The sequence below is a fragment of the Thunnus albacares genome, chromosome 6 (genome assembly GCF_914725855.1).
Source record: "Thunnus albacares chromosome 6, fThuAlb1.1, whole genome shotgun sequence".
Lineage (NCBI taxonomy): Eukaryota > Metazoa > Chordata > Actinopteri > Scombriformes > Scombridae > Thunnus > Thunnus albacares.
In genome coordinates, this window is record NC_058111.1 from 7,229,607 (window position 1) to 7,257,475 (window position 27,869).

At 40.9% G+C, this 27,869-nt stretch overlaps 2 protein-coding genes and 1 long non-coding RNA gene across 5 annotated transcripts; 1 reads left to right on the plus strand and 2 right to left on the minus strand.

The window, feature by feature from the left end:
* On the minus strand, positions 1 to 3,271 carry LOC122983546. The gene is made up of 3 exons (XR_006403729.1): positions 2,925 to 3,271; positions 2,027 to 2,167; positions 1 to 85 (listed from the first exon to the last, which is right to left on the minus strand). It is a non-coding gene; the product is annotated as an uncharacterized LOC122983546 (long non-coding RNA).
* Positions 16 to 13,734, plus strand: rasgrp4 (RAS guanyl releasing protein 4). Of its 3 annotated transcripts, none has more exons than XM_044353337.1 (17): positions 16 to 107; positions 5,320 to 5,495; positions 6,241 to 6,352; positions 6,588 to 6,650; positions 6,764 to 6,895; positions 7,047 to 7,188; positions 7,901 to 8,074; positions 8,228 to 8,344; positions 9,020 to 9,295; positions 9,388 to 9,468; positions 9,685 to 9,789; positions 9,904 to 10,013; positions 10,125 to 10,275; positions 10,363 to 10,399; positions 10,720 to 10,851; positions 10,950 to 11,179; positions 12,053 to 13,734. In XM_044353337.1, exons 1-17 carry the CDS (start codon positions 91 to 93, stop codon positions 12,161 to 12,163), a joined length of 2,166 nt encoding a protein of 721 aa, XP_044209272.1. In that variant the 5' UTR covers positions 16 to 90; the 3' UTR covers positions 12,164 to 13,734. The 3 variants fall into 3 exon arrangements, with proteins under 3 accessions (XP_044209272.1, XP_044209273.1, XP_044209274.1); XM_044353338.1 differs by having other exon boundaries at positions 10,950 to 11,152; XM_044353339.1 differs by lacking the exons at positions 16 to 107; positions 5,320 to 5,495; positions 6,241 to 6,352 and having other exon boundaries at positions 6,594 to 6,650; positions 6,768 to 6,895.
* Positions 13,401 to 27,698, minus strand: hnrnpul1 (heterogeneous nuclear ribonucleoprotein U-like 1). The gene is made up of 16 exons (XM_044353336.1): positions 27,593 to 27,698; positions 26,797 to 27,092; positions 26,076 to 26,366; positions 25,671 to 25,884; positions 25,398 to 25,471; positions 24,305 to 24,444; positions 23,590 to 23,689; positions 23,362 to 23,474; positions 22,780 to 23,046; positions 22,365 to 22,487; positions 22,137 to 22,265; positions 18,097 to 18,265; positions 17,058 to 17,321; positions 16,634 to 16,779; positions 16,293 to 16,511; positions 13,401 to 14,387 (listed from the first exon to the last, which is right to left on the minus strand). The coding sequence occupies exons 2-16, from the start codon at positions 27,053 to 27,055 to the stop codon at positions 14,271 to 14,273; spliced, it is 2,625 nt and encodes an 874-aa protein (XP_044209271.1). The 5' UTR covers positions 27,056 to 27,092; positions 27,593 to 27,698; the 3' UTR covers positions 13,401 to 14,270.
* Positions 27,699 to 27,869: the final 171 nt, after the last annotated feature.

The following is a 27,869-nucleotide window of genomic DNA, read 5'->3' on the forward strand; positions in this document are numbered from 1 at the left end:
CAGGGTCAACCATGGAGCTGTAGAGACACGCTCAGATGCCCGTGGGAACACCAGTGGAGGAGGAGAGCCGCCGCGGAGAAGAGCTCTGCAATGAACAAGACCAAGAGGTAATTAAAAAAAAAAGAAAAAAGAAGAGGGTGCATCAAAACTGAGAGTCTGCTGCTGCTCAGACACACTTGCAGTTCAGTTTTCTCAGCAAGTGTAGGTCTAAGTATGTGTCAGCAGCAGGCGTTCGGCTGCAGAGAGATGTGTGAACCTTGAGGTTATATCTGAAATGCAGTGTGGTTTGTGTGAAAGCTCTTGACGAAGAGGAATGAGGGCATTTAGTTTTATTTTCCGCTCAGCGTGTGTGTGTGTGTGTGTGTGTGTGTCTGTGTATGTGTGCGTTTTCTGCTGTTTATTTAAATCAAGGCACTGCGCATTGGAGACAGAGAGTATGTGTGTTAAAGGACAGGTAGAAGACGAACACACACCAGTCACACACTCGCACACGGTCACAGCTAATGTGTTTGACCTGCATATCAGCGAAGAATATCAACTTCTCAAATTATTTGTGTGTACTGCACACAAGCAAGCCCTGACATTCAACAGTTGTGCGTGCCTGTTGAGTTCTGCCTGCTCACCTTTCCATGGATATCTGTTCCGCTTTTGCATTCTGTCCAGTTAATCTCTATTTACATGTCAGTTCATTGATATATTTTTTTTGCATTAGATCTTAGATACTGTTTTAGAAACAAGCCTTAGTAACCTTCATTGGTACTGTTTTACTGCTGTAGTTGTGACCACAGCTCTTATCAGATTGCCTGGAATGAAAGAGTTATGTTGAATGTTATAAGTCAGAGATGACGTGTGATTAAGCCACCTGAGTTTAAGGTGGGCTGAGGTGGATGAAGTGGTCTCGTTACTGTACATCCCCTTCAGTGGGTAGAATTAACATATGAGATGAGGAAAAGGTTTTGTTAAAAATAAATACAAGGAAATAATAAACACACTTTGTCAAAATGAAACTTAAACATCTTCGTGGAGCAAAAGAAAATGAAATGTATCTATCATCAGTCAGAAACAAAAAAAAGAAGAGGTATGTGTTCAGGTATAGTTTCATTATCTTTTGATTTATGGCTGCATTTCAAACAGTTTATACATCTTCTTCCTTACAAAACAGATGAAGAGGTTTGCTGCAATTTCTCTAAACTACAATGGTTGGTACAGTGGCTTCATGTCGGACCAAACGGATGAATGGCTCATTGCAGTAGATGCATCCCCCTTGATGCAGCGGGGAACAAGAACGCAGGTTGTGAGAGGGAAGAGAGCGAGAGAAAAAGAGCAGCACACAAACAAGGCCTTCAAAGGGCCCTGGCTTCAATTAATCAATTAAGGAAAGAAAGAGAGGAATTTGCATATCCCCCCGCCAGTGTGAGAGCGAGAGAGGGAGAAGAGGGAGGTTGGAGAGGGGGTTGGAGGTGGGGGGGGGACTGGATCTGTAGCCAGGAGTCTTGACATGGATGGGAAAGCGAGTGAGAGGGGGATTTCCAAAGAGTAAAAAAAAAAAGGAGAAGCTGTTTCCTGAATGGCTTGAATAGAGCAAGGATGAAGAAAGAGGAAAAAAGTGGGTGAAGCAGACGGAGGTGTGGAAGAACTTCCTAAAACGAAATCAGTGATATGATAGACTCAGGGCCAAGTTCATTAATATTTAAAAATCTGACTGCTTATTAGGGCTTTTTGCTCACAATCGTGCACATGAGGATTTTCTTTTTCACCATCATGTTTTAGCAGTCGTGTGTTGTCATGTATCCGCTGTTTAATATAGAGGAATACGTTTACCCGAGTTGTGTATATGACTCTTAGGAAAAGTTGAATGCAAATGCCCCAACAGTGTCCGATTGTGTTCGGATTTGCATGAAAGTCCACCACACTCTGATTCTATTTACCAACAGCGCTCAGGTCTCTTCAGCTTGCCAGGCTCATTATACAGTTAAAAAAAAAAAAAAAAAAAAAGAGATCATTGGCTGCTGTGCTGTGCATTTACCTGCTCAGCTCATTCAGGGGGGGAAATTCCCTGACAGACGTCATGACATCAATAACATTTCCCCATCAGCACTTCTGTTTGTAGTAGCGAGTGTGTCTCCTCATATGAGCGACGGCTCTGACAGGCAGAGCTGGATTCACTCTGAGTCAAAGGCAGAGATGACAAGTTGTAAAGGGCACTGAGATAAGAAAACCGAATAAAGTAAACAGTTACAATGATGTTGAAATGATTCGTTTAATAGTTGCGAGTTAAATGGACATAGAATTGATCATTTAAGCTTTTTTTTATTTTAGTTTATTTACGACTTAATATTTACTAACTCATTAGTTTCACATTATAAAATACAAAAATGTAAAAATGAATATGCATATACGATGCATGGATGAAGATATTTACATACTGTATATGTATTACAGGACAAAATTTAAAAAATGAAAATGGGAAAAGTCATTCATTGAGCAAAAATGGAAAGCACCTGTTTCAGCTTCTCTAATCAGAGGATTTGCTGCTTTATTCTGTTTATATCGTTGCAAAAAAATAATTATTTGGGGTTTGTTGGTCACACAAAACAAATGCAAACACACAATTTATTTGCATTTTATATTTTAACCATTTAATAGTGGAAATATTCATTAGCTGAAGACTTAGAGTCATATATTAATTTGTACAAAGGCAGATTTGAAGGAGTCCAGTGAGGCCTAATGGTAGTTTATACTTAATCATCAAAAAAAGTGTTAATTTGAAATTGCTCGGTTTAAGCTAAACGTCATATTACTGTTGGAGGGAGATTAGAAAAACAACCTTTTTTTCTCTTTTTGCTTGATTTTTTTTAAAAAAAAGCTTTTTGATATTATTTCAAGGTTTCTGAAATGAGGGTAGGATCATTTTATGGACTCACAGAGAGGTCGAGTCAGGCTCCTCGCCGTAGAATAGCTCATGAAGGTACGTCGTGTGCTGTTTAGTGTTAGTGTTTGGGATGCAGTAGCCAGCTGGTGTAATGAGGCAACGGCACAATCTGAATCCAGTCATGGCTGAGGGAGAAATGTTGCGGCGTGATAACTGTGATGTCTGGATGGAACAGCACGTCCAGGCAAGAGAGCAGCTGGTGGTATAAATACACCGGTGAATGTCACCCCGTTCACCTGTATGAAAGTGTGCATCCATGAGTGTCCGTTCATGTGTTGTACATAAAGCAAACCCGACGTTCTTGTGTGCGACTGGAGTGTGGATGCATGTGTAAGTTGAGCAATGCATTGTGCGTGCGTGTTTGTGTGTGTGTGTGTGTCTGTGTGTGTGTGTGTGTGTGTTGAGAATGAGAGTGGGCTGGGGAAATGAGCCACGCACACAAACACAGGTTAAGAGAAGGGGATGTAGGTCTGGTCATTCAGGGAACTTGTCGCCAGTTCTCTGAACTCACACAGTTTCCTGGTAATGTCGTCATATTAGCTGAAATATAGCGACCGACAAAGTTTCACAGCATTTCATGCTGCACACTGTTTCTACAGATTCAATAGGAGTCCAGGACAAAACCTGACATTCTCTCTCTTAAAAGGAAGTAGATGCACTGATTGGGTTTTATTTAAACGTTTATTTCAACCTTGGTGTCATTTAAAATTTGGCAGTAAGACTATGGCTCAAACTCTGTCCTTCAACTCCTCTGCAAAACTGAAGCCAAGCAAAAGAAGCCAGTTTAAATCTAAAAAGTATGAGAAGAGTCAGTTACTGGTTATTGTGAAATACCATCAGACATTGCTAAACTGAGCCCCTGATCTGAAGAGGAAGCATTGATCGCATCATGAAACAAAGGAGTCCCCTTCGTCTGTTATTTTTAAACGCATTAAAATACACTTTAAAGCTAACCGCACATTAAGACTTAAAAGCTTGTTTCCATCTGACTTTCAATGGCTCAAAGTTCTTTCGCATTTCCAACAAGAGCCAAATCAACACAGCTTCACTGTTGGGTGTGGCCAAAGGTGTGAGAACTACTGTCAACACTTTTTTAGCACAGATTCCTTTTGAAAGCCAAAGGAAACATAATCAGCATCCTCCTCCTCCTCCTCCTCCTCCTCTTCGCATGTTGCATACGCTGTATCTATGAGCTGTGAGGAGTTCACTGAAACCATAGAAACCTTATAAGAAAAAAAACAAAGATTAAGAGAGATTAAATGTTTAGCAAAGGCAGAACTGTTTCTTCTTTCCTCTTTGCAGGCCTCAGTGTTCAGTTTGTCATTTGACTGCGAGAGGTAAACACAGGGTGCGTTCACAGCTTTCATACATTTATAGATTTTTCTGTCAACAGCGAGTGAAAAAAAAAAAAAAAAACAACAACAGCTTGCAACATGTCGCCCAGTTTTTACATGCTGTCATACATTTGTTTTGTGTAGCAAACACAAGGGTGTTTGCAAGCAAGGTGTCACATGGCAAAGTGAACACATATCAGGAGCTGAAAGGAATTTTCTTTCTGAGGTAATACAACGGCTTGCACTTTAGGATTAGATGTGTGACGTATCGTTGTACTGACCTCATCCAAAGGTGATGTAATATTGCATTTTAATGAAAAGTAAAAGCAAGATTTTCAGCCTGATCTTCACGGTGCAATATAGCTTCTCCTTAAAGTCATGAAGTAATATGACAAAGGCAATGACTAACAGAAATTTTGTCACTCTCAGAATGATCGTCCACTGAGCAAAACCACTTAATATAGACAGCAGTTTGTAAAACTCATGCAATGAGTTATAGTGGCCATTATGATTATAGTTAGCTTTTTAACTAATTGCATATTAGACTTTTCTCTACTGGCTATTGTAGCACTAAAATGAGTTTAAAACTACAAAGGCAGGAAGGGATGTTGGCACTCGTAACCAAAGCTGAGAACGAATGTGCGTCAGAACCTTTGAAAGCACAGAGAAGTAAAAATACAGAACACCTGTCTCTAGCTGGGCCAATTTTCCCTTCTCCTCATCCTCAGGGGGTCATTGTAACCACCTCAATAATCCAAATCTGTGACCTATTTGACAAATAATGAACATTTTTTGAGACATTTTCTGGACTGTTCTACCATTATCTGTGTGCCTGGTGGCGTCAGTGTTAGTAACGCAGAAAGCAGCGCATTGGTTTGCAGTTCCTCTGTCTGTGCACGATGGTTCAGACAGCTGCAGCGTTGTAGCACAGCTTATCAGATGTGGAGAGCTGCGTTTCCTCAGAGGTTGACCTGCACTACCTCACCACACACTGCTCTACTTATTTCTAGGCTACTTATAGTCCCTCTTTGTGTGTGTCTATCTGCTTCTCAGGAAACCCAATGTGGAGAGCTCTGGTGTGCTAAAGAGCAGGAAGCTGGTCCAGCGGAGGAGGAATACATGTCCCAGTCCTCAGGACATCAGCCGGGCCCTGCAGAGCCCCAGCTCTGCTCCCAGCGCCAGCGCTGCCAGCCTGGATGAGCTCATACATCGCTGCCTAAACTGTTTTGGTCAGTCTCTGTCCCTACATGTTTGCATGTGTTCCCAAAGTTTGTCATGTGTCTTTACTGCAACCAGGTTATATAAAAGAGGGATGAGGGAGAGTGAAGGGGGAATCCAGGGTGAGAGAGACAGACAGGGAGGGAGGGAGACAAAGGGCAGTCTTATACAATCAAGCTTTGTTCTGTTGGGCTGTAGAGACCAGCCAGCTATTCCCATGCACTGTTTAACCATACGAATATCTCTCCTCTCTGTCTCTCTCTCAGTGGCCTCCCTCTCTTCATCGGTCAGTTCACCTAAATCACAAAAAAACATGCCTGGATACCACTAGTGGTACATAGCATGTTGATAGTTTATGTTTTATTGGCCAGTATTTTAGATATTCAATTGTGAGAGTCCAGTTAGAGACATTTACCAAGACCGAGTAACACTTTTTATGTCCCATTATGATATAATGTACGATGAAAAAAGATCGCTCATATACCAAGTAAATTAGAAGGCTACAGTTGACTATTACCTACTATAACTCATACAGGAAGGAAAAGGTTAGCTGTCATTTCAATCTTAAAACCCACCTGAGCTGCATATCTTTGAGTTTGACAGTAGAAAACAAACATGAAAATATAAACCTCCACTCATGCAGAATGACTGAAACGTACTGAACTGCTCGATCACTGACTCACGGTGCAGCCCACAGTTGGTTTTTTTTTTTGTTATTGTTGTTTTTAACCACATTAATCCTCCTTGTGCTTGCAGATTTAGAGGGGAAGCATTCCAGCCCCAGAGGGTCCCAGCTGGTCCACATGACCCTGATGATGCACAGTTGGGTCGTGCCATCTCAGACGTTCGCCCAGAAACTTCTCACCCTATATCCTCCACTGTCGCTCAGTGCGTTACTCCGGTCCCACCGGTACACTGCTCCCAATCACATGTCCAAACTCATTAATCAGATCAGGAAACAGGCATGGCTTTGTTTTTTTTTTGTTTTTTTTTTTCATTCCTTGTCAGCAAAGCAGATTTGAAGTATATACCCCTGCTGGTGTTTAGTGTAACGTTGGGCCATATCTGCACAGTGTGTTCAGATCCTTGACTCTTTCTCTCACCTATAAGGATTGTCCCTCCGACAAGAGAGGGCTGAGGCGGGCACAGATCTGCCACCTTGTCAGGTGAGTAAGGGCAACAGGCGCATGAGCGTATTGTATGACGGAGTGTGACAGAACTGGTTATCCTGCTTTATTTGCGGGTAGTAAACATATGTTCTGTCCTGCTTCGTGGCAAGGCAGTGGATCAGCCAGTTCCCAGCGGTATTTGAGGCAGACCCCCTTCTCGAGCAGACCATGGGGGACCTGTGGGCGCTGGTACGGTCAGACGGAGAGGAGGCACACTCGCAGCTCATTGACACCTCCTGCCTGTGAGCCATGTTTTCATATAATTCACCATCATGCCCTGGAGGAACTGTAGTTTGCATATTTGAACTAAGACACAGACATGTTTTTTTCTATAAATAGAAAATTGACTTTTCTATTTCTGTCGCTTGGCTTTTTTCTTTTTTTTTCCCCTAGAAGCCCTCATGCAAATGTATCTCAGGCACCCTCGCCGTCTGTGAAGAAGAGGAAGGTGTCTTTGATCTTCGACCACATGGAGCCTGATGAGATGGCTGAGCACCTCAGCTACCTGGAGTTCAAGAACTTCTGTAGCGTTTCGGTGAGTTCAGCGAGCAGCAAACACTCAGTAGGCGAAATTGCATAACATGAATATGTAATAACACGCTTTAAGTGGCTGATTGCCAAATATATTGCTGATGGCTGATGAAGATAGATGATACTGTATCAACAACTTATAGATAAAACATTATATCACAGCTAAACAGAAACTAAAGTAACCCTTTTATCTCCAAGTTTATTTGAAAAGTGTACAAAACCTGAGGTTAAAAACTGTAAAGCGTTGTCAGTTTTGAGTATCTTAGTGTTTCATGCAACACAGAGACAGTTTTGAATGAGTCAGTACGAAAGAACAGGCGTGTGACAGTACTAAACAGACTTCAGTGGTGTCACGCAGACTTTAAGGGCCACGCCATCCAATGACTTCAGTCTTTTTAATCTTTGGTATTACTAATAAACCATTTTTAATAACTGAGTTTGGATTGCCAGATTATGGAAAATCCCTTTGATTAGTGTATAATATCATCTGAAGCAGAACTTAACTCTTAGCAAGTTCAAGCATTTCATCAGAAAGATTTTACTTATTAACGTTTACATGGTCAGGGTCTCATGTTGTTGAGCCTGTGGTAATAATAATAGTAGATGTTGGAGAAATGTTGTCTATTCCAGTAGAAAAGCAAGAGAAACAGTTACAAAATTTTGAAAGCAGCGCTAAACTGCAGCCAACTGTTGACCGCTGCTGTCTGATCTGTCAGTTCTTGGACTACCGCATCTACGTGGTACGAGGCTCGGTGAGGGACAACCCTGCTCTGGAGCGGTCGGTCATGATGTGTAACGGAGTCTCCCAGTGGGTCCAGCTGATGATCCTCAGCAGACACACAGCCCAGCAGAGAGCGCAGGTCTTCACCAAGTTCATTCACGTGGCTCAGGTAAATTGGATGAAGGATCACAAAAAAAAACTGGTTTTTGTTTAGCTGCCAAGAGCTTTACTTGTTTGGGGGTTGTTGTTTTTTTTTTTTGGGAAATGACTTCACGTGCTCCTTCATTACTCACAGTCAGTGACTCTGCTTGTTCCTCCGTAGAAACTTCGAGCTCTGCAAAACTTTAACACTCTAATGGCAGTAACTGGAGGCCTCTGTCACAGCTCAATCTCCCGCCTCAAAGACACAGCTAACCTGCTGCCACCTGACATCACTAAGGTATGTTGAAAGTTATATATATAACTATGAGTCAGCCTCTTCATGACTACCTCACCACGAAGTTATGATGATTAAACGTTTCTTTCTTGAATCATCTTCCTTCCTGAACTTTGACATTTATGGCCTCTGTCAAATTCATTATCTTCATATCATGTTTGATCTTTTTTTCCCTCTTTTCCTCTTTAACCCAGATAGTTATGATTTTGTTAGTTTCACCTGTCTGTCAAGATATATCTCAGTTTAGTGGTATTTAGTGGCAAATTTTAGCTGTAACTATGAAACTAACAGACATCCTGGCATGTGTGCAGGTCCCAGATATCAATTTAACTTCATTTATCCTCGTATTCGTTCTCTCATTTTAGTTTCTTTTAGAATTAAATTAGACTTAAACAAAAATAAAATCCTTAAAATAAATAATTTAACACATAATTTCATGAAAGGCCATCAGTCAGTGAATGACATCCACTACTGTGTTCTTAAAACACTGAGATTTGTATAAAATTTGAGCATAATTCAAAGGCACAAACAAGAAACACCTAGTTATGTTGTCTCAAAATGATGAAACAAGACCATGTTGTTATTAATTATATATATGCTGGCAGAAATGTGTTTTATATGGAATATTGTTTGGACCAAATGTTATTATTTGATGACTCTTTTATGGTTACATTAAAGGCCCTGAGTGAGATGACAGAGCTGCTCTCCTCGCGGAGCAACTACAGCAACTACCGGCGGGTTTACAACGAGTGCAGCGGCTTCAAGGTGCCCATCCTCGGTGTCCACCTGAAGGATCTGATCTCGCTGAACGAGGCCCTGCCGGACTACTTAGACGAGGAAAAGATCAATCTGAGCAAGCTGCAGCACCTGTACAGCAACATCAACGACCTGCTGGCCATTCACAGCTGCACGCCGCCCTTCGAGGCCAACAAAGACCTTCTGCATCTGCTCACGGTATGAGACAGAAACAAGGACATGAGTTTTAAGGATTCAGATAAGAAGATTCAACAAGGAACATCTTAAATTATGTTCTTTTAATGCTCCAGCTCTCTCTAGATCTATACTACACCGAGGATGAGATTTATGAACTTTCATACACCAAGGAACCCAAGAACCCCAAGATTCAGGTCAGCCTTTGCACTCGTTTTAACCTTTTTTTTCACAAGGGGAGGTATGTTTGTGTATTTTCTGTGGGTGTAACATGTCAAAAACAAAAGCACAACTACATCAAAGTTATCCACATCAAAGTAATGTACGTTAGGGAAACGTGTCATGTGGTGGGTGTGCTCTTTTTTTCTCCTTGTTTCTCACATATGCAGTGTGTGCATTTCTTGGTTCCGCAGCCTGTAGCTCCAGTTAAATCACCGGTGGTGGCCGAGTGGGGCTCAGGGGTCACCCCTCGGCTCGACCCTGACACCATATCAAAACACGTCAAACAGATGGTGGATGTGAGTACTCAACAACCTCCTGTCTTTCACTTCCTTAATTACTTAACCAAAGCAGAACTAACAAACTGCTCCTTAAACAAGTGAATTTCTGTTCTGCTCTGTTGCCCCCTGCAGTCCATAATGAAAAACTACGACCAGAACCAGGACGGCTACATTTCACTGGAGGACTTTGAGAAAATAGCAGCCAACTTCCCCTTCTCCTTCTGCACTCACGAAACTGACAGGTGAGGAAGCTGCAGACATGCACAACATGAATTGTCGAACTGTTTGTACAAACGTCAACTCTTACTCATTTTTTTTTGTGTGTTGCGCTTTGGAAAATTTTTCCTGCACAGGCAGGGACAAATCAGCCGTGAAGAAATCACCTCTTACTTCATGAGGGGAATGTCTATATGTGCTAAGCTGGGCTACAACTTCAATGACGCGCATAACTTCCATGAAACCACATACAAACGGCCGACGTTCTGTGATATTTGTGGAGGCTTTGTAAGTATCCGTTGTTTCCTTTTTTTGGCTATATATAACCACATCAAACTGTGATATCACGTATATATAATATCTGCCCTCTTGTAGCTGTGGGGAGTCATCAAACAGGGCTACCACTGTAAAGGTAAGATCATAAAAACAAACATTCACCTCTTGCTTTCTCTAATAGAGTATACATATTCATCAGCAAGTTCCATATAAAATCAAAAGTTAAAGGGTCAGTTCAGCCAAATTACAAAAAACCCCCATATTTTCTCACTAACCCCCAGTGGTATTTAGACATCCAGATAATTATCTCTGAGATTTCTGCTGCCACTGAGGTGAAGGTTATCTGGTTTATGGTGCTCAAAGCATTGAAATATTAGATCTGAAAGTCAACTGATCCTTTAAATAGTAATGCTGACGTTTTAAGTTTCAACATTTTCTCTCTTTTCTATCTCTAAGACTGTGGGATAAACTGTCACAGACACTGTAGAGATCTGGTGGGAATGGAGTGTGTGAAAAAGCATAAAAACACAACCGGGTCCTGCCCATGCACCCCCGCACCTGACTCAAGAACCAAGGGCAACAGCTGGAGTACGTCGTCTCTCTGTTATATACAGTAAACACACAAAATTCCCTGTCTGTAAAACAACAGTGAACCCAATATACTTATGTCTTATGTTCCCTGTCAGGTTCAGAGGAGGAGACCTTCGTTTTCCCCCAAAGTAACGAGACAGAACACAACAAGGGCGCCCCTCTTTGGAAAATTAACACCAGTGATTCAACGCAATTGGACCGCTCCACTCAGACAGATCCTGGCATATGGACACCTGAGAAAAGGGACAAGAGGGGATTCAACCACAACTCTCTCGTACACGCGTCCCCAGAAAGAAGGGTGAGACGCAGCATGACTACTTACGAGGTGATCATACAGAAGGACAGAGTTTGTTTAACCTTGTCTACCCTGTGATCCTATTTTTAGGTCACAAAATGCTCAGTTAGTTGTAAATTTGTCTAAATCTCCTGATTGACTCAATGCGAGATCCTGTTCCAAAGGTAAAGAAACTATACAGTAAGGGTTTCAAGCAGTTGCAGCTGCTGCTACTGAAGCTAATAAATAATCAAGTCAATCACCAATATTATACACCAGGAGTATAAGCTCACTACTTTGGCCTCTCCTTGCTATAATGTAGTATTTTCACATGGTTGTTAAGGACACACTAAAATCTGTAGTTCACATTTCCCTGATGTGCTAAAGGCAAGATTCAACTTGTAGACACTTTTGCTGTTACAGCACAACCACTTAAAGCCACTATGTGTGTAATCTTTTTATCATTGAGGCGTCTTTCAAGTTATTCTTGTTGTCAGATTTTTGCCTGTCAGGAATTGTCAGGAATTATAACTATTTTATATTATTACAACTGTGTTTATTATCTGTTTATACATCACCCTCCACTTCTGGGTGCCCACAGGAGGAGTTATAAACACTTATATCTGCTTATAACTACATTATAATGTACGCATATCGTGCAACAAATTCTTAAAGTACCTTATCTGTATATAAAACTAACTTTACATCTCAGTTCAAGTGGTGAGATTATATCTTTGGTGATTTAGGTGAAACAAGCCTTTATGAAAGCTTTCGTATTAGAAACTGAAAGGGGGGGGTTGGGGGGGGGGGGGGGGTTTCCCACAGTAAAATACAGCTTCTAACTAAGTGGTAGAGCGGTTTTCTTGATGATAAATGTGCGGTAGAGCGGTTTTCTTGATGATAAATGTGTCTCCCGTGTTACAGGTCAGAACGCTGCCACAGAGGACTCGGGGCTGCTCCATGCCTGTTTCCTTCCTGCAGGAGAAGATGGAAGAGCTGCATCTCTACAAAGACAAGAGCAGAGAGCCGGACTGACCACGTCTTCTAACACCCTCCCCCCCGCCCCCGCCCCCTCCCCCCACACACACACACACACACACACGGACAAATAGAGAAGACACCGCCATGTCTCTGTGACTGGTGTTGATCTGAACTGAACTGATGAACTGAGAGTGTACCAGCAATGATAAATGGACTGGATATATGGCTAATGGTTTTGCCATGTTTTTAATTTTTATTTTTGTCAACCTGATTAGATTGACATATTGTTTTAGGTTTCGAACATCTGATTTCCTCTTTGTAATTTATGAACACCTCATCTGTTTCTAGAACAAGTGCCTTGGTTCTCTGGTGCTAAGATTCCTCTCAACCTCAAACCATGTTGTTTATGACAACCTACAGACAGACAAAAGGGGTTCATGAAATCCTACATATATATATATATATATATATATATATGTATATACGCATAATAAATCCAGGGTAGGAAATTAACACTAACCACCTCCAACAGATTATTAATAATAACTTTGGCAGCTATATTTGAAAACTCTGCTCACAAGTTTGGAAAGTAAGCCAGCACAGAATCCTAAAAGCACAATTAGTTTGACTTAGGAACAGGTGATATGATGATTTATATAGTATATATATACCAATTTCCAACAAGTAGATATTACTATACAGTTTATAAGGGATCTATGCCTTTAGTATCTTGTTGTATTAGGCAATGACAATGTTGCAAAACACTGAGCAGGGCTTCTTTGTGGCAATATTGGATTTACTGAATTTCTCCATGTATGTGATGAGTTACCTTACATTGTCAGGAATTTAATTCACTGGATTAATTAGGCATTTTTAATTTCCAGAAAGTTATTCAGCATTATTTATATTACTACCACTCATCCAACCTCTTCTTTGGCTTTGTCAATAGTTTAAAAAAGGAGCTTGTGAAGTCAAAACTCATGATCCACTGTGACTACCAGTAGAAACAGTTTATTTCCTGCCCTGACGACATTTTTGACTTGCAAATGTTTTCAAAAGTTCATTCAAGGTTCAGCAGGACTGCACTGGAACTATGCGTACGCTCCAAAATCAGCAATTACTTTTAGAGATTTGTTTTTATGTTTTTGTTCCTTATCCACGATTTCAATCTAGTTCAAAATGAGAGAAATACACCAAGAATGACAAATCATGGAGTATGTGTTTGTGTTTGACTTTCTCAGTGGGAGAAGAAGAAGAAGAAGAAGAAGAAAAAAAAGACCATATTAACATCTCCAGGCGTATACAATTGCATTTATTGTATAAAGACAAGAATACAGACAGCTTGGGTAACTGGTCATAATCAGATTTTTCATTTTTAGGTAGAAAAAATGGGTTTGACAGAACAGGATTTAAACTACTGGACTTAATGAACGGCAATCACAAGGGGATAAAAAAAACAACCCTGCACATACAACTACTCAACAAGAGTGGCAAAATATTCTGCTCAATCAAATCAATCAATCTGATCAATCAAAGACTGGATCAACGCTTAAATACTACAGTATCAACATCTATAAAAAAAAAAAAAAAAAAATGTTCCATAATGTTTTGAATTCTATTGGGAGTAAATAAAATGTGCTCACTTGGTAACTGAAAAATGACGAGCAAGACAGAGGAAACGGGTAATGAAAGTAAAAAGCATGCATTTTGTTCTTTGTTAAGCTTTTCAAAAACAAGCAAACTTATTTCAGGCTTTGCTGTAGTTTTCTGCCCTGTCACTTTTTTCACGCTATGCATCCTAGAAATATACAATGAACCTCTTCAACCTGTAGGAAATGTGGAGCTTGCAGTTCAACAGACATCCACATTCAATGCATAATAGATAACATTCATTAATGTTTAGATACCTATCATCTACCACCTCACTGTCACTGCTTAAAGTAAGACTTCATTCAGTAAAAAAAAAGAAAAAAAATGACAAGACATCAAACTGTATACAGGTTATGTGTACATTGATTGGTGAGGAATGAAGGCTACTGTGTTAAAACCAGACAGAGACAGTTGTGGTGGGTGACTCGTGGAACTGTACAAAAGTAATTCTCTGCAGAGGTCAGAAGGGGTTTAGGACACAGGTGGGTGCAGGTGCAGGTGCAGGGCAAAGCTACTGGGAACCTGAAGATGAGCCCTGGCTGCCCTGTCCAGGGTAGCTGCCGTACTGGCTGTAATACTGGTTCCATTGGTTCTGGTTCTGGTAGTACTGCTGCCACTGCTGAGCGTACTAGAGGGGAGAAACAAAACAAGCAGAGAGAGTGTTTACATTTTTACAAGTTTTTTTTTTCTTCTCAAACTGCCCCCACATTTTCTTTTTTTAGCATATCCCCAAAGCACAGTGGATAACTTTCAGAAGAAATACTCCACCCATAATAAGTCTTTTCCACAACAGGAACCTAGTGACCCGTAACTTAAGGTGTAGCCACTGTCACGGGTGTTGCTTTTGTCTCCACTGTACTCCCCCCGCGCTTCAGGGTCGACTTCTTGAACCCAAATTTGAGGAATGGAACACAACTCGAACGCACAAACATCAATTAACCATGTGTTGAGATAAGCACTGCAATATATAGGTGATATTCCAAATTCAGCATAAAAATGATAACGTTTGTCTGGCATCTCCCTGGTGTCTGGTGTCGCCTGTTTCATTTCATTACATATATCGCAAAAAATGTTCTGGTTTGTAAAACAAGTTGAAGTAATGGCTATACTTCTGTCAAACATTACACAGCCCCCGAAGACTTTAAAGGCACCTTCAAAAGTTTGTGACTGTGTTAACTTGTATTTCTGTCTGTGCATTTGTCTTGTTACCATTGCAGGCGGTTGATTGTGCTGCCAATCAGTTAGGTGTGTTTTTAGCCACAGTTTAGCAAAAATATATGTGTATGGTTTTTAAAAAACGTTTTCTACCGCGAAAACTTGTTACCACTGTGAAACTGGGCCAACATAGGCATCTATTACAACTGCAATGAATTCATGCTGACCACAGCCCCTGGTGTCTATGAAGGTACGCATTACTGTCTGACACATTATTTTAAATACAACCCAAAACTGGCAGGTTCATCTCTCTGTCACTGTCCATAGTGTTACCGAGCCAACTTGGGGTTTTCCGGTTTTGTTCAGACTGCAGTCAAATCAAATTTGTTTCTCAAATCAGATCTTTAAGACGGACTTTATGTTATTTTCAACTGATCAGATCAGATTGGTGTCCAGACATCACCAACCTATCTGCATGGGTTGCTGTGGTAACGACGTAGGCGTCAGTAACTATGTACGCTGGTGACGCAGCTTTCCGAAACGAAAGCATGAGAAATGGAGATCCATCATCCCCCCCAAAGTGCCAGTAGACAATTTATTTCTGCTGAAATAAATGGACAGTGGACAGTGACAGAGAGATGAACCTGCCAGTTTTGGGTAGTATTTACAATAATGTGTCAGACAGTAATGCGTACCTTCATAGACACCAGGGGCTGTGGTCAGCATGAATTCATTGCAGTTGTAATAGATGTCTATGTTGGCCCAGTTTCACAGCGGTAACGAGTTTTCGTGGTAGAGAAAGTTTTAAAAACCATACACCTTCCTGCTTTCCATCCTGCACGTTGAGTAAAATAAATATTTATGCTAAACTGTGGCTAAAAACACAGTTAATGGATTTGGTAGCACAATGAGCTGTTGCTCTCTGTGTCGTCCTCCGTACTGCTCTGCTAGTAGCAACATGGATTCTGCTCAGCTGCTTTGATGCACTTCCCACACACTGGATTTGATGTTGCTGTATGTCGTGTTGCGAGTGACGCAAAAGACATTTTGATATCTGATTCCGGGCTGAGACACATCTGTAGAAATCCGATTGCAATCTCATTTCAAACCACCTCCAAATGTGGCTTGAATCTGATTTGCAAAAATGACATTTCATGTTTGTTTTTTTTTGCTGTCTAGACTTTCTAAAATCAATCTGGATACTATCTGGATATGCCAAAAAACAGATTTGGGCTGGCAGTCTGAACATGGCCTTTATGACCTAGCCCTGCCTTGCACAGATTCATGCCCTTTGACAGCCCCCTTAATCCCCTGCCCCCCCCCAACCCATTTACGATTGATTTTCAGATGTACATAAAAGGTTAAAGTCTTAAAATACCTGCTGGTATTGCTGGTTGTAGCTCTGTTGTTGTTGCTGCGGCTGCGGCTGTTGCTGCTGCTGTGGCTGTTGCTGGTGGTGGTTGTACGTCTGTGCAGTGGTAGGTGTCTGGCTGTAACTCTGGCTGTATCCTGGGTACTGACTGTAGTTGCTGTAGTAGTTCTGGTTGTAGCCGCTGCCCTGGTTGTACCCCCCTTGATTGTAGCTCTGGCCATAGCCCTGGAAATGAAGCAAAAAAGTTCAAGAGAACAGATTAATTTACTATAAAGTTCAGCTTGTTTTAATAATAATAATAATTAAAAAAATCTCAAATTTCATACATGAAGGTCATCATTAGGTACCTGGTTGTATCCTCCCTTGCTGTAAGGAGCCGGGCGATTGTAGCTTGCTGACTGCTGGCTGCGGTTATATCCACCGCGTGCGTCAGAGCCTCCATCACGGTAGCTGCTGCCCCAACGGTTTTGGTTATAGCTGCCACGATTGTAGCCTGCCGAATAAACAATGTTAGAATAGCAATATACACTTTACTGTATTAAGATACTAACCTCAGGTTGTGCCTCTCATGTATTATTGCATTAAAATCACATAGCTAAGCATGTGGCGATCTTTTTAAATCAACAGTAAGTATTATTCAACAATATTCTCACTTTTGAAAGATGATTGGGAACTTATCTCTCAGGGGAAACATGCTTGACTTGAATGGCTTTAAATGATGAATAGAAATATATGAGCAGTTGACATATGATTGTCAACTGCTCCACTCACCTCCTCTGTATCCACTGCCTCCATCTCCACTGCGGTTCTGGTAACCACCGCGGGAACCATCACGGTTGTCATACCGCTGGAAGCTACCACCGCCGCGGCCACGGAACCCGCCCTGCCTGTTGTCAAAGCGTTTCTCTGGCGGCGGGCCAGCCTTGCGGCCCTCCTCATTGTACTGCTTCAACAGCTTTTCAGCCTCGTCGCGCTGCAGCTCAATGTACGTCACCGCCTCCAGGAAGTCGCAAGCCTCAGGGAGAGTAAAGTTGGCTTGGAGAGTGACAGAGGTGACCACAGGAGGAGGAGAAGAGAGAGACAGCCCATCCAACAAGAGACGGATGGACAGGCAGAGAGAAAGAGAGGGGTAGGGGGGGGGGGGGGTTGTAGTGAAGACCAGAGCAGCCACACCACCGGAAGACAAAATGAAAAATAATTACTAACGTACAGGGGCAGTGTAAATCATAGAGAAACTAAGAGCAGATAGATGAAAGCAGATGGCAGGATACAGGGAACAAACATTACCTCCAGGGAAACATGGAGGAAACATTTGTTTAAGCTGACACGGGAGAGGGAGGAGACTTCAGTAGAGGTGGGGAGGGGGACAAAAAGGACAACTAGAAGGTTGGTGAGAAGAGGAAATAGCACTGCAAACCAAGGACTCCTGATGTAATGCGGTTACAAATCAACTTCCAACAACGTCAGTGTGTGACTGCTTGTAAATTTCCATTAGGAAAGATCATTTTCAGGGAGGCCAATTGTGCAATATTAGCTTTACTATATGATGACCTCAACCAGGCCCATGTCTCAGTTTGCAGTGCATTATAGGTAAGCTGAATGGCAAGTGGCAGATAGAGGGCAAAAATAATAAAGAATCAAAATTCATGTGGACTGTTTAAAAAAATGTCCAGGTCTGATATCTGGCCAAAGGCTATGATGGGGGGAAGGGGGGAGGGGGCATCTTCCAAGTTTGATTTTAGAGACAACACATAGAAAAAAGTAAAAAGTAGATCTGGTGTTTTATTTGTTGTTTCCACAGCATTCCTACCTTTCATTTCTAAAACAGCATGATCGGGCACATCCTTCCCCTGCTCATTGGTTTGCTTTAATGTTCGTTCTTTTAAATCCTCGTCCGTGGGACAAATTACAATAGCCTTGCGTTGAAAACCTTCAAAAGGACGCATTTTTCGTCTCCTTGCTGATCCATATACATTTGTCTAGCAATGGTGACAAGAAAGAAGTAGAAGCTTGTTTGTTATTGTTTACTTGTACTGGCTTTCCACTGGAAGGAAGCTGGAACCCTGCAATAATGAAGTGAGAGAGGTTTGGCTTGGATGTCAGTCTACGTTTTTACTCAGGTACTAATGGCCTCTCGTCACTCCACAGACTTACCTCGGTTTGTGCGTCCAGGGTGTCCGGTGCCTGCTGATGAATGTTAATTATGGACATAGAGGGGGACCCACAAATATCTAAAACTGACTGTCTGTGTTTGCTGATTTACCCAGCAACATAAAAATATGAGTTTCAGATCAATCAATAATGAGAATATATATGTAAGAAGTTATTGTGTGTATTCAGTTATGATTTCATGAGAATGTGCTGCATGTTAAGGTTTAAAATTTTAACTATTACTGGATTCTACTTTAAGCAACTGTGTGCATTTTATCTACGGTCTGTATCACCATTCATTATCTATGTATGTTTTTGCAGAGCAGTACAAATATCCTAAATGCAGAGTGAGGCTAATACTACATGGTAATGTGTGATGTCACTGTAATGTTTTCCAAAAGTGCCCTGCTTGTCAAACGGTTGAACCCCGCTCCCCCCTCCTCCCCCTCCCCACCGTTATGATTGGTTGGCTGTGCAGAGGTGAGAAAAGAATCTGCGTTTGAACTATTTCAGTGTGTGAAAATGTGCGTCCCACATTTAAACAATATCACACCTTCACCCTCCCTTTTCTGTAACAGTTGACTTTTTACAGCATCTTCAAGATGTGGCTGATTGGAACGACTATGAACACTTTCCCACGCGGTCAGGCCACACCTTGTACCCACTAGTCCTGATCGAGCATAAACAATCCTTTTGATTTTCCGTTTCGGGTTCTGCTTATTGATTCTGGTTCTTACAGAATCCAGGTGCAGATTTTTTTTCTTCTTTGATTAAAAACAACATTTAAAAATGGTCTAAGCAAAAAAACAACATGCAAATACAGGCTGCCATCAACTATTATTTGTCATAAATTACGAGGTGCTGCACGGTTCTTATTGGTTACGTTGAAATAAAGTATAAATATTTTAAATATTCTGCCATGCCACACTTGAGTTAGTCACACTGGTATCAGCCGTTTCTGGAGCATTATGATAACTGGAACATCAATAATGATGCATTCTTAATCAAATTAGAGAGCATTTCTGCATCAAATTGTATAAAATGCTATTTATGCAAATATATATATATATTTAACCTCCCACGTCCAATCAAAATTGGGTTTTGCTTTTTGTTTGACGTTCACTGCTCAGAATGATGTACATGCAGAGTTTGACACCAGAAGGCTGTTCGTTCATTCATTCATCTGCGCATTCATCTTTTTCTGTGCTCACCTTAGATCTGAATTAATGGCGTGTACATACAAGCATTAATTGTGCTCTCACTAGCTTGGAGCAAATCGAGATCCAGCATGCAACTTGCAAGTGTGATGTTGAAACTTGAAGCCTCCAGTGCACAAACACTGAGAATGGGTGGATTTTAATGAGGTTAAAATCTTAGCAGACACACATTTTTATAGTCCTTATATGTAAGGAGCGAATCTTTAAAGGTTCTATATGTAGGAATCAGAAATTCCTTCTCATTAGTGACATCTGTGGCCATTAAATGAGCTGCAGTCAACATCCTGGTGCTCGCGCTTACATGCTCGTGCTTGTGGTGTGAGACTTTTCCTTTTTCCTCGCTCACACTTCTCATAATTACATAAAAGATCTCTAACGTTATGTTTTGCATTGTGTTTCAGCAAAGCATCTCTCACTCCCAGTTAGTTGTGTGGTTATGCTGGTTGTTTGTTGACATTAGCAGGACAGGCAAAGCACTTGGGAACACACAAAAACGCCACTTCCGTTGGATTTTCGTAGAAAATCCAGCCTGGGTCGTTCACATAGATATCAGTCCTTTAAATTTACATTATTGTGATTACACTACTACTGTCATTTGTGAAGCTTAGCCACACTAGTTGCACCATCTCTGGTCTGCTCTATAAGAGCTTAAGATGTTCATTGATGCATCTCGTTCTGATTCATTCAATAAATTAGGCTCAGCTAGTTACACTCAGAATTCAAACTGCCAAAACTCAACAAAGTACCAATGCAATCAAACAACCTCCCTGTTCACTCAACAGTAACCAGTAGTTTCTACCTGTTCACTCAACAGTAACCAGTAGTTTCTACCTGTTCACTCAACAGTAAACAGTAGTTTCTACCTGTTCACTCAACAGTAACCAGTAGTTTCTACCTGTTCACTCAACAGTAAACAGTAGTTTCTATCTTGATCAACAGATAATCAACACAAAATGACACAACACTATGTCCAAAACGCACTACAGTTCAAACATTTCTGTAAATTAATGTCAGACTAAAGCCCCTTTCACACATGCACTGCAAGGCTGAAATGTTCTTGACATTACCCGGAGGAGCTGTATGTGTGAACGCAAATGTGTGAATCAGTCAGACTGAACATTCAACTGACTTCACCGATGCCAGTGGTCCATTGTGAAACTAGTACTAACAGGAGAGGGGACTTCCTGTGACGTTCTTTCTGCATCATGTCCTGCCTCCTGCACGCTCTACCCAGGCACCACCCCTCGCATTAACCAAACGGAGTATTTCCAGTAGGTGAGAACGCGTCTGACAAAAACAATCTCCTGCTGTGTGATACATACATGACAATGTCTGGATCTGATTCTACAGATGTTGTCCAGAGTTCATATGTGAAAATGGCTTAATATTTATAATCAAAACAACAATCAGTATATAGAATAATTATTAAAAGTACCATGAACCATTTCTGTATGTGATGCAAAATAACAGTTTCACTAATTTAGTAACTACTGTGATTTGATAGTGAAACAGTTAAGGGTTTACACATCTCCTGGGAACAACTCAGCTTTTAGAGGTGTTTTCACTGTTTAACACCTTCAATGTTTTCCAAAATTACCGATAACTCAGGGGAAAAAATGATTCCGCTTGTAACCTAACATTTCCATTAATAACTATCAACAAATCACACACCTCTTGCACAATCGTCATTATTTTAACGGTAAATTCGATGTGCAGTAAACACTGTTGTAGCACAATCGATCTGATACACTTACCATCTACAAGAGCATGCTACATCCAAAAAAAACAACCAAAAAGCCTACTCTGACAGGTCCCCCCATACTTACCTCGACTTACCTCATCTTCATACGGACTCTAGTCCCATTCAAGACAACAACAGACAGATATAACCCACCTGCAAATACTCACAGTATCCACGGAAAAGCCGAGTTTCACCATCAGACCCACCTACCTTTCGTCACATTTGCTGATCACAAGGTTCTGAAAATCTAAAAACTGTTAGTCATTACTTACCTTCAGGGTCAATTTATTAAAAAACACACTCAAAAGTTCCATGTATCTCACTTAAAAATAGCTTTTAAAAAAGCTATCAACTCTGTCTTATGAAATTAGCAACAGAAGGTGTTTTTCTTACTCACCAGTCAGAGCTTACTTGTTTCTCAACATCTTTACATAGTCATGGTTTACTTGTACATTGTTGAAATTCACAAGACAAACAATACTGTATTATGACAAGAAATAGCAAGTGCAAATATACTGAGGGATGAAAACATGAAATATTCTGTCACTTATGAGAGCCATTAATCATTTTCTGTTACAATACATGACAAGCAAGTGACAAGAGAGTGATCAATGCTTCTTCTACTCTATAATACACAGAGCCCCCCTGAAAGATAAATAAATAGTCAATTAGAGAGTGATCATCAGGGCACATTGACTGACTGTGGTGAGAATCAGCAAAGTGTGGGTGGGAGGGCAGTACCTGATCCAGGATGTAGTTGCGCCTCTTGCGTGCAGCGATCTCAATCAGCCTGTTCAGACACTGGGTGGCCTGCTGTATCAGAACATCCCATCGGCCGGAATAGTTCTTCTGGCGACGCAGACCCATCACCTGCGGAATAAATAGTAAAATGAGGCAATGATGGACTGTGGAACTGTTTGTGAATGGTTTTTTTTTTTTGTTTGTTTGAGGGTGGTGGCCCAAACCAACCTTCATCTTGTCCATAATGGCGTTGGTGCCCAGGATGTTGTATTTCTTCTCAGGGTTAGTCTCTGCATGCTTTATAGCCCAAGTAGTCTTTCCACAGGCAGGCAAGCCAACCATCATCAAGATCTGAAAGTGAACAAAGTCAACTGGTTAATTCTGAATCAGCATTTTTACTTGATAACTGGTCAATCAAATATTTTCCCTTAGTCCAGTTCTCATAAAAAGACATGACTTCAGTTAATTCATTTATTTGATCTGAACGTATTTCCTCTCTGTAAATTCAAAAACCTTTTCTGTTGATCAGTTTTTTAAAACTGAAATTGAAGAAGTCCGTTTTAGAGGCACTTTAACTCACTTTCAGGTGTATTTAGGTGCATCACAACTCAGTTTTTGTTTTATAATTTCATTGCTTTCCTACCTCGCATTCAGATTTGCTGGCAGGTCCCTTAGTGCCTCTGATCTTGTCATCCATCTCAATGTTGTGGATGTAGGTGTATCCCTCTGGCGGGGGGAAGTAAGGCTCCCGCTTCTGTCCAAAGTTGAACTCAACAGCGCAATTCTTCACCAGGACATGAGGGAAAAGGGCACGGCCTGCCAACGCTTCCTTGGTTGTCCGGAAAGCTACGCCCAACCACACTCCATTCTTGGAAAAGCCCATTTCCACCTCGTTACCAGTGTCAAAGTCCTGAAAAAAAGCATCATGCACTTTACTCATTAATACTGAACGGTCAACTACTTGTACAAATAAAAAAAAAAGACTTATGAGAAATTATTTCAATAAATCTTTTTAAAAACTGAAAATCGGTTATAAAATAATTAAGCTGATGTCAATTCCACTTAGTTGCTTTGCAATATAAAGAAAAATTTAAATAGTTGGTAATTAAAAGATTAAACTTTTTTCTTTCTTTGTGTTCATGTGTATCAATACTTCATCTCCTAATAATCCATATGTGATGCTGTTAAAAAATAAATCAGTTGAATTACTGTAACCGTTACTTACAATGTAACAGCCGATGACATCATTCTCACCAAACTTCTCGCCAAAGTCTGCAAATTTACAGTCAGAGGATTTCTTTCCTGTTCCTCCATATCCAAAGGAAAAGGGCTCCTCACCTAAAACATGACAATCAAATGCATTGTTTTTATTTAAGAATAGAGTATCTGGTTACAGCAAAGATCAATTCACGCTTAACATCATTTTGACCATTCAGATAATTGATCCTCTCACCGAGCTGAGTGCTGCAGTGGTTGATGGACCATCCGATTCTGACCACATGGGGATCTGGCTCACTACTGGGCAGGTGCTTCACAGGAATTTCCTCATTGATCTGAAAAACAGAAGACGTGTCAGGTCAAAAACAAACCTAGAGAGGATTCAGAGTATTCAGTGCTGCATAAAAAGGAGGAAGCTATTGTTAAAGATGGAATGTAAAAACAAATAACTTCAATGTCATTGTGTATTATTTTGACACGTACAACTTCCTAAGTTCTGTGAAATAACAGGGTGTTATGATTGTGTTTGTGATGTTATCTCCAGTCCTCATTTGTATGAGGATGACTTGCCTAGATTGTTTTGAAATCTTTTATTTTATGTGTAAAGATGGTTACATCTTCTTACCGCGGGTTGTTTACATTGACATCAGAGTACTGTACAAAAGTACTGTAATGCTTATATGTAAAGATAGTGTATGTTCATAAGAGAAACAAAGGAGCTTCTCATCCACTGTTTCAAAAATAATAAATACATACAGCCTGTCTCATGTGTCAGGGACCATTATGTCATCCGTGGACACAGTATACACAAAAAGTATATTTACAGACGCTCAATGTTTCACCAGATGAAAGCCCTAGCTCTTTCACAGAAGTCAGCACAGACAATTTATTGCCTGTGTGTGTGAAACATACGTCTGTCATTAAGAGTGATATAATCATGTGTAAATTACCTTCATCTCATAGCACACACGACCCTGGGTGACACCATGTGTAGCTCGTGCTCCAGCCCACAGGTAAGCAAAGCCTTCGATAGTCAGTGGATAGCCGCTGTAGCGATCTCGGGACACTTTGAAGTGCAGATCACAGTTGTCTGAAAAGATAGCAAAACAGATGTTTATGTATTTCTTTGTCAAAAAAATCTCTTATCACAGATGATGCCGGGACAAGGCTGTGGTTAGTCGTCACTGGCTCCATGAACAAATCTCAACTTGTACATGAAAATGTAGTGGTTACTGAGACATTTCACTATAAGTAGATCAATATATTGAACAGACAGTGTCCATGGACCAAGACAACCAACCATAGAGAATGCTAGTATGGACAAAAATATGAAAAACAATGCAAACTGTGATTGTAGAGAAAGTTAGAGGTAAAAAGGAGAAAAAAAAACACTAAGATACAATTCAACACATAGGGGTTGTACAGCAGCAAGTTAAGAAATACTTATATTTCAATGTCTAAGTAAAATTGCTTCAGCACTGTATTGACTGGGTGTACTTGCAATTTCATCCTGAACCAACTAAACTATTGTGAGACATTATAGTTTCAGTCCATTACAATGCAAGTAAACTACACTTCTTTACTGCACTTACTAGTTACTTTGCAGATTTAGATTCAAAATCCGAAAGCGTATATGATGATTAATTGTGGCATTGTTCTAATCTAAACTGCACAACTGTATGGGGGAAGCAGATTAAGTGTCACTTGAAACGGCTTTGATCAAAGACTTCTTGTGCAGTAAAATCGGAGCAGCGGCCTCTCTGAACCATGGTCAGTGAATAACTTAGCGTTAGCTCTGCGATCACAACTCCTCCAAATCTGTCTTCATCAACCACCACCACAGACAGTTTATGTTGTAACCAAAAATATCTTATAGTTATGTACCTGAAAATATAACTATTGTATTCACACATTCAACTATCATGACACACTAATAACTGAAATGTAATCTAAAGAACTGAAATGAAAGGAGGGAGAGGCTCATGGAGAATAAAGTCCAGTTGGCTTACAGTCAGAGGGCGGAGCTTTGATCTTTTTACTCACACGTATCAATTGTAACAAGGGTGTCATCAATGTTCTCTTCCTCATCTTCTGCAGGGGGCTGTGGTGTGCGGGATCTGAACAATATCAACAGAGTATGAAGTTAACAGCCATTACAGACACTTTCATTAACAAAATTCCTATTAAAAACAGACCAGTCAATGAATATACATTTCACCGATTCTACTACTGGTGTATTGTACTTTTGTGCTGATTTAAAGCATCAGCTAAAACCAGCCTAAAATGCTAAATATCACAATTCCATGATCTACATACCTCTTGTCCTCACGGTGCTCATAGTAGCCGTAGCCCCTGCTCTCCTCATATGGTCTCTTGCGGCCGTATTGCCCACCTTTATCAGCTTCCACTTTGACTTGCTCGGCCTGACCAGCTCCATCTTGCCCACGCTGCTGTTCTGTCCCACGAATATCCTGCTCACTGTCTCCAGCTGCCTCAGAGTTATCTTCCAATTTGACCTCCACTTTAATGTCTAAAACGATAAACGATGACAGGGAGGCACATGTTCAGTCTTACAACCGTACAATCAACTGCTATCAAATAGAGCAACCTTGCAATAAATCATATCTTCTAATGTTTCATATGTACAGTTTTTGTTGAGAATGTAAGCATGTTTGGTATTGCATGGTAAGCTGAGAAAACTGTGGGAAAAAAAAAAATCACCTTCTTGGGTCACAACTTTCTGCACTGGCTCTGGCTCTGGCTCTGGTTCTGGCTCTGGCTCTGGCTCAGGGACAGTCTTGGTCTCTTCCTCTGACATCTCCTCGGATTTGTGTATATCGACGTCTGCCGTGAAATCAGGCATGCTGTGACCTGAGTCTGAGGCTGGTTGACTTTCATAAGGCTCACCTTCTGCCTCTTCTTCCTCATAGTAACCACCTGAATCTCTACCCTCATCATCTTCTTGAGGCACATCACCTTCGCCATCACCATCACCGGAGTCCTCAGCTGCTTCTGCACAAAAGAGAAATCCAAAAAATGTAACAGAAAATATAAACTCAATGCACTCTTTTGGTACTTGCACAATTTTTTTGATAATTTATTTATTTTATCATATGCATGTTGACTTTGACCTATTTGAATTAGGTCAGAATAAAGGGCAATATTATACAATAAATCTGTTAAGGGCACCATGTAATTCAAAGGTGGAGTCAAAACCCAATGATCATATGCAATTTAAAAAAAAAAAAAGTGGTCTTTAAATTTTGTGTCAAATGAGTAAGATAGGTACGAATGTGTAATTTAAACTTACTTAAGGCATAAAATGCTGAGCAACTTACTGTTTTACTATTGGCCCATTTAAAAACTGTACTGCAACTTAAGAGTCACACATCTATGGGTGCGCAAAATATCACTTTAGAAAAATTTCATCAATAAGGCTCACCTTGTTGCTCTTGGGCATCCTCGGCGTCCTCTCCGTCTTCGTTTTCATCGTTGTCTTCGTTGTCTTGGTAGTCCTGGCAGTAGTCATCGTCCTGCTCCCCTTGCTCCCCCGGCTCTGAGGCATCAGCCTGAGCTTCAGCCTCCAGAGCGGCTTTCAGTCTCTCCACCAGGTCCGCCTTCAGGCCTCTGGTGTCCAGGCCACGGCGCTGGAGCTCCTCTTTTAATTCGTTGACTTTCAGTTTCTTTACGTCAACACTCATTGTGTTTCTGTTAAGTGTGTGTGTGTTTATATGTTTGCTATAAAAACGGAAAGGAATAGAAAAGACGGTCAAGTACAGCTTACAACATAGCGTCTAACTTTCAAATCGATATCTGTAGCGCGGCAGTGTGTCGTCAGCCCAATCGGCTACTTTAGCTGGTTAGCTTGACTAGCAGCGTTGGATGGATACTGTGCATATATCGTATGTTTCACTACGAGTCTATAAGCATGTAATCATGTACTTATAACTACCCCAGCCAACACTATAATTGCTTACAAAACGAAATTATCTCTGGAGCATTTGTTAATGTTGTTATTAGCTTCAAGTTGTCGCTACGTGGCTAACGCTGGTAACCTTCTTAGCAGTTAGCTAACATACCGACAACCGTTGCAGGACAAGTAACTTTAGCTTTGCGAATTTGCAAGCAGTGCGTGTTACTCTAACTTAGTATGCAAGTTCTATAGTCAATGCATGGTTTGTTGTTGTTATAATATAGTTAGAATGCAAATTAAGAAAACAAATAACGTTGAGGCCTACCTCCTCTTAAGCGGTTTGCGCGGGTCAGCCTCGGTAGAAGATGTGTAACGCCGCCTAGCGACGGACACCGCCGTGACCTCATACCGGAAGTTAACCAGACTTGCGCGCCCACACACATACACGTTTACGACAGCTTCTATATACACTGGGGTGCACGTATGTATCTATTTAACATGGCATTAATTTGTACTGCTAATTATTTTTTGATAGCCGTATTTGAAGGAAAAACAACATTATTATTCTGCTAATTTGTATGTTCTACGTTGCGCACTTGCTG